At 44.0% G+C, this 8,271-nt stretch overlaps 1 protein-coding gene across 1 annotated transcript; it reads left to right on the top strand.

The window, feature by feature from the left end:
* The first annotated feature begins 281 nt into the window (after positions 1 to 281).
* On the top strand, positions 282 to 1,133 carry LOC146708564 (E3 ubiquitin-protein ligase TRIM68-like). Its single transcript, XM_085460808.1, has one exon. The coding sequence runs from the start codon at positions 282 to 284 to the stop codon at positions 1,131 to 1,133; it is 852 nt and encodes a 283-aa protein (XP_085316934.1).
* The last annotated feature ends 7,138 nt before the right edge of the window (positions 1,134 to 8,271 follow it).

The raw sequence follows: 8,271 nt of genomic DNA, 5'->3' as shown, positions 1-8,271 counted from the left end.
GGAAAGTGAAACTACATATACTGACAATAGACACAGACTAAGTAAAACAGGAAACATGGAGACTAGACATGACATGAACTAAACATAACCACACAGACATGACGCATGACAGGTAGATGCACGAACCAGGGAGACTGCGCACAGGAGGAGATGACATAAACACTAAGAAACAAAGGACTCAACAGCGATATCAAAATAAACTAGATGAACTAAACTAGGGCACAATTGAATACCAAAGAGACAAAACTCCCACACTGGGTCACTCGACCCAGGACCATGACATGGTCTGCCTTTCATTACTTTGGGACTGCACGAAATTCAATCATCCTCTGGAGGAAATGAGTAAAGGAGAGAAACTGGTGAAGATGGAGGCTGAAATCCAGCAGACGATCGAGGAGATGCGACTGAAGACTGAGGAGCTCAAACGCTCAGTGGAGCTCGGTAAAGAGGACACAGACAGAGATGTGGCAGATGGTGCTCGGGTCTTTGCTGCTCTGAAAGAGTATGTCGAGAAAGGTGAGGCCAAGCTCACGGAGGCCATCAGAGAGAAGCAGAGACAAACAGAGCTGCAGGCTGAAGGCTTCATCAGAAAGATGGAGCAGGACATCCGTGAGCTGAAGAAGAGGAAGACGGAGGTGGAGCTGCTCTCTGTGCTTCAGCTGGAGGAGCCACTCTCTGAGGAGATGAAGGAGAAAGTACCCAAGATGCTCACCAGGTTCGAGCTGAGGCGGGTCCAGAGCTACACAGTGGACGTGACGTTTGATCCAGACACAGCAAATCCTTACCTCGTCCTGTCTGACGATGGGAAACAAGTTCACGATAGTGACGTGAGGCAGAAGCTTCCAGACAACCCAGAGAGATTTTCTTACTGCATCAATGTTTTAGGAGAGCAGAGTTTCTCTTCTGGCAGATTTTACTTTGAGGTTCAGGTTAAAGGAAAGACCGAGTGGACTGTGGGAGTGGCCACGGAGTCGACCAACAGGAAGGCTCAAATCACACTGAGTCCTGGGGACGGTTTCTGGACTGTGAGGCTGAGAGATGGATACGAGTACAACCACAGGTTGATTTTTGGTAACACCAGCAGTAACCAAAAGTTACCGTTGGTGTTAAATCTGGTGCTAACAGATAACTAACAGTTTATGGGTTTGAAGCTTGCAGCATAACTGCACAGGATGACGTTATGTACAGTTGAGATCTTTAACTCATCTGGATCATAAAGAAATCATTTCCTTTTTATTTATTTATTTATTTATTAATCCTAACTCTGAAAGCATGTAGTTTTGTGTATATGGATACAATTATACTTATCAGAACTATTTGAAGTCAAACTGAACTACCTATAATTTCCTAGTTGTGCCACTAGAGGGCGTCATTGTTGAAGCTTAAACTAAAGTTCTAGTTCAGCCTGGAAAAAACTCAGCAGATAATCCAGTAAACATCATGTATTTGAATCTTTGTCTGCTACAACAGATAAACAAACATTATGACGATGAACTGTTTCACAGCTGGATTTTATTTTTCTTTGTACAAACCGCTCGGCCGGAGCTGTTTAAAGCTAATAAGTAGTCCCACCCACAAAGCAGGGTAAAGTATTTTTGGATGTTTTGTGATGTAAATAATTTAATCATGTGTTTTCTTAGGCAGACTGTTATCATGTAACTTGGCCAATCAGCAGTGGACTTCCAGAGACACTTGCTGTTGACCTTGATCATGTGACCTTAATCCGCATGCACAGAATTCATCCTGCTCAGCTGAGAGTCAGGAAAGTCGGACATCTTGTTAGCAGAAAAGCGTCAGCTAGCCGCTAAGCTAATGGCTACAGTAGAGAGAGGACTCGTGCTGGCAGCATTAGTGTGTGAAGTGTAGGGATGGGTATTGATAAGATTTTCACGATTCCGATTCCATTTTCGATTCTATTTAATGATTCGATTCTTTATCGATTCTCTTTAAAAAAGGAGAACACTAAGGTCGATTAGCTTAGAACTTTGTTTTATATCTTCTCTTTGAACAAGATAGACATTTAGGAGTAACATGGCCTTACAAACCCAACAGTGAGATCTTAAGAGATCCAGCCTACGGCTCTTCAATGGGGTGTCACAGGGACCCCAGGAAAAAAATTGTAAATGTAAAATAATAAAATAAATATTCTTCTGTAGCAATAACAAAGTATAACATAAATTATTCTGTAGCAATTACACAAGAATATCCAGCAATGTCCCTGCCTACAATTAAACACATTCACTTACATCTGCTGTGGCCAATGGGTGCAAGCCTTTGACCACAAACTGAGTCACTGCTCGGTGACATTCGTCTATCCTGGCCTGAAAGGAGACGCTACCGGTAGACTGCAGCAAGAACTGCCAGCATCTGAGCCAGAATCGTTTGCAAAAATGGCAAACACTTCCAAGGAATTGAAACAGTGGGAACCGGTTCTCAACAAGAACCTGGTTTCGATACCCATCCCTAATGGTGAGACCCTCTTGGCGTGGCTGGTGTTGTTGAAGAGGCTGACCAGGCCTCCTGGTCTTGCTGGCCTCCTGCAGAGCCATGATGGTGGAGCACTGGAAGCGCTGGTCGGTCTTGAAGTCCTGAGTAATCTCTTACACCAGGCCCATTAGGAGCAGTTTGCATATGAGCAGCTTGGAGGATTTCTGCTAACAGCAGACCTCTCAGAGAACCACGAGCCAGGGCCTGTAGTAGTGAGGCTTCTGGTCGCTGCTTCAGAGGTGCTTTGCCTCCAGTGGCTTTGCAGTCATCCTTTCTTTATGTCTGCTGTCAATAGGAGAATATGGAGGAAGAAGAGTGCATGCACTGTGTGCAGGAGCAGCTGTGATGCTGTGGCTCCTGATTGGTGAGGAGACCCCACCATCTCAGCGTGCACTGCTCATGTATAGCAAGTCACTAGTGCCATATATCGACACATGTCCATCCCGTCCAGTGAACAAATCAGCACTATTTGCTTAACATACTTGTTAAGTGATTCGTTCGACTGCAGTTCCGCGTGGGTCGTGTCCACCGGGGCTAGCCAGAAACGCTGCCCGTGGCAAGGATCATACGGATCATACGCACAACAACGAGGGGCTCAACAAGCTGCTGGGTGAGTCACCGTCACTCAGGGTGGAGTGTAGCCCAACAAACAGACAGTGCTGCTGCTCAAGAAGACCAACAAGTCTGTGAAGATCCAGGAAGCACAGCAGCAACAGAAGTCCAGCTGCAAACAAACACAAAGACTCTTTTAAGAACTGCACACTGTTCTGTCTCAGCAAACATCGTTACCAGTCTAAACTTATTCATCATTCCTTTTTGTTTTTTCATTTTATACTGTTTTCCAAATAATCCCAAATAGGTAGAAGAAATTAAAAATACATCCCGAAGGTTAAACTGTCACTGAAACTACTTTCAGCAGTAACTGAATGTCTAATAGTGTCATTTACTGCTTTATTCATTACTTATTTTGGCGGAGTGTGCCAGGCTCCCGGGATCTATATGCCAGTAAAAGTGCTGTAAAACAGAAAATACAGTTAAAAGAAAACTTCCTTTTTGTTTCTGTGGTTTGGTCCTGGTGTGTTTCTCTGTGGCTGTGGATTTTCCACTTTGTTTTTCAACGTTGCAGGTTTGCTGCAGTGTCCTCGATGCACCTCCTCACAGTTCTTACATTTCCCCTGACATTCTCAAACACAGTCTCCCTCAATGATAAACTCTGTCAGAGAACGTTTTTGTGACGTTTTGGAAAATCAAAAATCTGGTGTCGACTGCTCCATTCTGGATGTGCAAAGCTTGCTCAGTCTCATCATCAGATTCAAACTGTAACAGGCTAACAGCAGCAAACTCAGCACAGCTTTATCTCTGACATCACTGAGTGAGTCTTTAGACGCCCGGGTCAGCTGATGTCATCTCTCATAAACAGCTTTTCTAAACATTTACCGTGAAGCTGCATTTGTTTGCACATGTGTGTACATGTAGTGTTACCAGAGATGGGCAGTAACGTATTACTTTTTACCGATTACTTTTTTCAAGTAACAAGTGAAGTAAGGGATTACTATTGCAAAAAAGTAATTAGATTACTGTTACTTTTTTATTGCGTTACTAAACTGTGATGTTGTTTGTGAGAGCGTCTCATGACAATGAACCTACGAGTGTGCGACGTCCATGGCAGCAACAGACGTGTGCAGATCAACAATGGATAACATGGCGTGATGGAGAGAGTACGACCATGCATCGTTTAAAGTGTGGAAGTACTCACATTACTTTGAGTTTGATTCTGTAAAAAGTGTCTGAAACTTCTTTTTACAGCGAAAAAAATCCTAAACTTCTGACCAAGCAGCGAGCACGCTGCCACGGGAATGTGACAGAGAAACCCCGGATCCTCCCACTGACATGACCGCTGTGGGCAAACCTCCACCCGCCCCACTCCTGCTAAACAGGTGACAATAGATTAGACAGATCTATGATTTTAATTCTTTTCTGCTGTGTTGTATTTGCATCTATTTGAAAGAGTGTAAACACAAAACATGATTTTATTTTATATGCTGGATTATGTAGGAAATAGGTTTAAATGTTAAACACATTTCTTCAAGTCAAAGACTGTTGCATATAATATAATTGTTGCCTAATGCAATGTGCAGTAAGTTAAAAGATTAAAGCTGATAAAACAATTTTAAAAAGAGATTTTTTCATTTGATTACATTTCATTTGATGATTAAGCAGAAAAAATAGAATGGGGCTGAAAGGTCTGTTGCTTCATTACATATTCAGGTTGTGTATCATATTTTAAAAAAATACAAAGTAATGAAGCAACTAGTTACTTTTGAAAATAAGTAATCAGTAAAGTAATTGGATTGCTTTCTTGGAGAAGTAATCAGTAATTAGTAACTATTTACTATTTTTAAGTAACTTGACCAACACTGAGTGTTACACACTTACTCGTTAGTGTTACTCGTGTGCTGTCGCTCATTGTCACCTGGAAACAGGAAGATGATAAACTATGTGTTGTGTTAGTGTTGGTGAGTTTCTTTAGTGCACTTCTTAAGTTTTTCAAGGTAACACTTCAAACTTCTTCTTTTGAGTTGAACTGTTGTTTCTGCTTTATGGTCAAATGTCTACGGTCATTACTCGCGTCACAAGTCAAAGTCAAAGTCAAAGTCAAAGTCAACTTTATTTGTCGATTCTGCCACATGTACAGGACATACGGAGAATAGAAATTGCGTTACTCTTCAATCCCTAGATAAATAGCAAATGAACATTTAAATATATTTAAATATAAAAGTGATTAAGAAATGCAAGTAAAATAATTAAAAAGTAAAAATTTAAATAAATACAATTTTACATATAACAAGAAAGCTATACAATATACAATATAATGGGTAAGTGACATTGGGTGTAAACCAGGCAGAGTAGTGCAAATAGGCAAATAGTGCAAATGGAGATTTAGTAGTGTACGGTAAGAGAAAGTGTAACAACAAAGTCTTTATGAGGTAATGGCAGTCCAATGCTCCACAAAGTGACTGGTAACTGGTGCAGGCCAGTGAGTGAGTCAGAGAGTGTGTGTGTTTGTGTGTGTGTGACAGAGTTCAGTGAGACCGTGGAGGAGAGAGGGGAGAGGGGGCAGAATCGGAAGGGAGTTAAGCTTCCTGACAGCCTGATGGATGAAGCTGTCCTTCAGCCTGCTGGTCCTGGCCTGGAGACTCCGCAGTCTCCTCCCTGACGGCAGCAGCTTGAAGAAGCTTTGCATTGGGTGTGTGGGATCAGCCGCTATGCAAAGGGCTTTTTTAGTGAGACGGGTGCTGTAAATGTCCTGGAGGGAGGGGAGAGAGACACCAATGATCCTCTCTGCAGCTCTCACTATGCGTTGGAGGGTTCTATGACAGGACGCATTGCAGGCTCCAAACCACACAGTGATGCAGCTCGACAGGATGCTCTCGATGGTGCCTCTGTAGAAAGTGTGCATGATGGGGGCTGGTGCTCCTGCTCTTCTTAGTTTGCGGAGAAAGAAGAGACGCTGCTGTGATTTCTTGGCCAGTGCTGTGGTGTTGTACGTCCAGGAGAGATCCTCTGTGATGTGCACACCCAAGAACTTGGTGCTGCTCACTCTCTCCACAGACGCTCCGTCAATGGTCAGAGGAGCATGTTGGGTGTGCATTCTCCTGAAGTCCACAACAATCTCCTTCATCTTCTCCACATTCAGAGAGAGATTGTTGTCAGCACACCACGTGGCCAGGCGTCTCACCTCACTTCTGTAGTCGGTCTCATCCCTGTTGCTAATGAGACCCACCACCGTTGTGTCGTCCGCAAACTTGATGAAGAGGTTGGAGCTGTATGATGGAGTGCAGTCATGGGTCAGCAGAGTGAAGAGGAGGGGGCTCAGCGCACATCCCTGCGGGGCCCCCGTGTTTAAAATGATGGTGCTGGATGTGTTACTGCCGACCCGTACTGCTTGAGGTCTTCCGGTGAGGAAATCCAACAGCCAGTTGCACAGTGAGGTGTTGAGCCCCAGCTGGACCAGTTTTTGAATGAGCTGTTGGGGGATTATAGTGTTGAATGCTGAACTGAAATCTATGAACAGCATTCGAACATATGAGTCATTTTTGTCCAGGTGTGTGAGTGCCGAGTGGAGTGCAGTGGAGATGGCATCATCGGTTGAGCGGTTGGGCCGATAGGCAAACTGGAAGGGATCCAGGGAGGGGGGCAGGACAGTCTTGATGTGTTGCATGACTAGTCGTTCGAAGCACTTCATCAGGATGGGAGTAAGTGCAACAGGACGGTAGTCATTAAAGCAGGAGGGAGATGACTTTTTTGGAACCGGAATGATTGTGGTGGCTTTAAAACATGTGGGGACGACAGCCTGGATGAGTGATATGTTGAAGATGTCTGTGAAGACATCAGTGAGTTCCACTGCACAGTCTCTCAGTACACGACCAGGAATGTTGTCAGGACCCGGAGCTTTACGTGCATTGATCCTGCTGAGGGATCTCCTCACGCTGTCCGGGGACAGAGTCATCACCTGGTCACCAGGAGGGGGTGGGGTCTTCTGTGCAGTGGTGCTGTTTTGGACTTCAAAGCGAGCAAAGAAAGTGTTCAGCTCGTTCAGCAGGGGGATAGTACTGTCACAAGTCTGTGGTGGGGGCTTGTAATCTGTGATGGTCTGAATGCCCCGCCACAGGCTCCGTGAGTCTCTGCTGTCTTTGAAGTGATGAGATATTTTCCTGGAGTACTGTCTCTTAGCCTCTCTGATGCCACGGGAAAGGTTGGCCCTAGCTGTCCTCAGGCTCGCCTCGTCTCCAACTCTGAAGGCAACATTCCGAGCTTTCAGCAGCCTGTAGACCTCTCCTGTCATCCATGGTTTTTGATTGGCCCGGACAGTTATGGTTTTCGTGACTGTTACATCCTCAATACACTTGTTGATGTAGGCAGTAACAGTCTCTGCGTACTCCTGGAGGTCAGTGGTGTTGTTATAGGTGGCAGCCTGCTTAAACATGTTCCAGTCTGTAGTATTAAAGCAGTCCTGTAGAGCCTCTGAAGACCCCTCTGGCCACACTTGTATCCGCTTACGAACCGGTTTGGTCACTTTAACGAGCGGTCTGTAAGCAGGCATTAGCATGACAGTGATATGGTCTGAGGCGCCGAGGTGGGGGAGGGGAAAAGCTTTGTAAGCTCCTCTCTGGGTGGTGTAAACAAAGTCCAGTGTGTTATTTCCCCTTGTTGGAAAGTCTATGTGTTGTTGTATTTTTGGAAACACGCACAATGATGAGTTTAATAATTTAAGTTTTACTAGTTTGTTGAAAATGTGAGCAAGATTTAGAACAACTGAGTTTACACACTGCAGGGACATTTCCAATAGACCAAGTTCAACAAAGGACAGACCTGAGTGGATTTTTACTGGGTGGTACTGGTTTGGGGTAAATGTTACATGTTGTTGGATTTTCATAACATTAAAGCTCTCAGACTCACTACCCGTGTAGTTTATGTGGTGTAGAATTACACCATGTTTTCACCACACAGTAAAGATGTGAGGTGTGGACTTTCAGCTTTATTCAAAAATACTACATTACCTGTTTAGGACAGTCCCCTCTATTTGAGAGGTTCAAAAGTATCTGACAAGCAGTTTCAAGGGTGGGTGAGGCCTGTTCTAATTATTCTATCATTTGATAATAATCATCATCATAATAGGGTGCCTTTCTAAAACCCAAGGTCACCTTACAAAGAGGAACAAAATATTATTACTTAAAATATTATTATTATCATTATCATTAAGGATACATCTGTCACCATCTT

The sequence above is a fragment of the Copadichromis virginalis genome, linkage group LG6 (genome assembly GCF_057382275.1).
Source record: "Copadichromis virginalis isolate Kocher_CV1m ecotype Utaka linkage group LG6, C_Virginalis_male_GT1.1, whole genome shotgun sequence".
NCBI lineage: Eukaryota > Metazoa > Chordata > Actinopteri > Cichliformes > Cichlidae > Copadichromis > Copadichromis virginalis.
This window is presented reverse-complemented; position numbering and strand designations above follow the sequence as displayed.

Coding starts and splice junctions, on each gene's coding strand:
- LOC146708564 (XM_085460808.1), top strand. CDS start 282: ATGGTCTGCCTTTCATTACTTTGGGACTGCACGAAATTCAATCATCCT.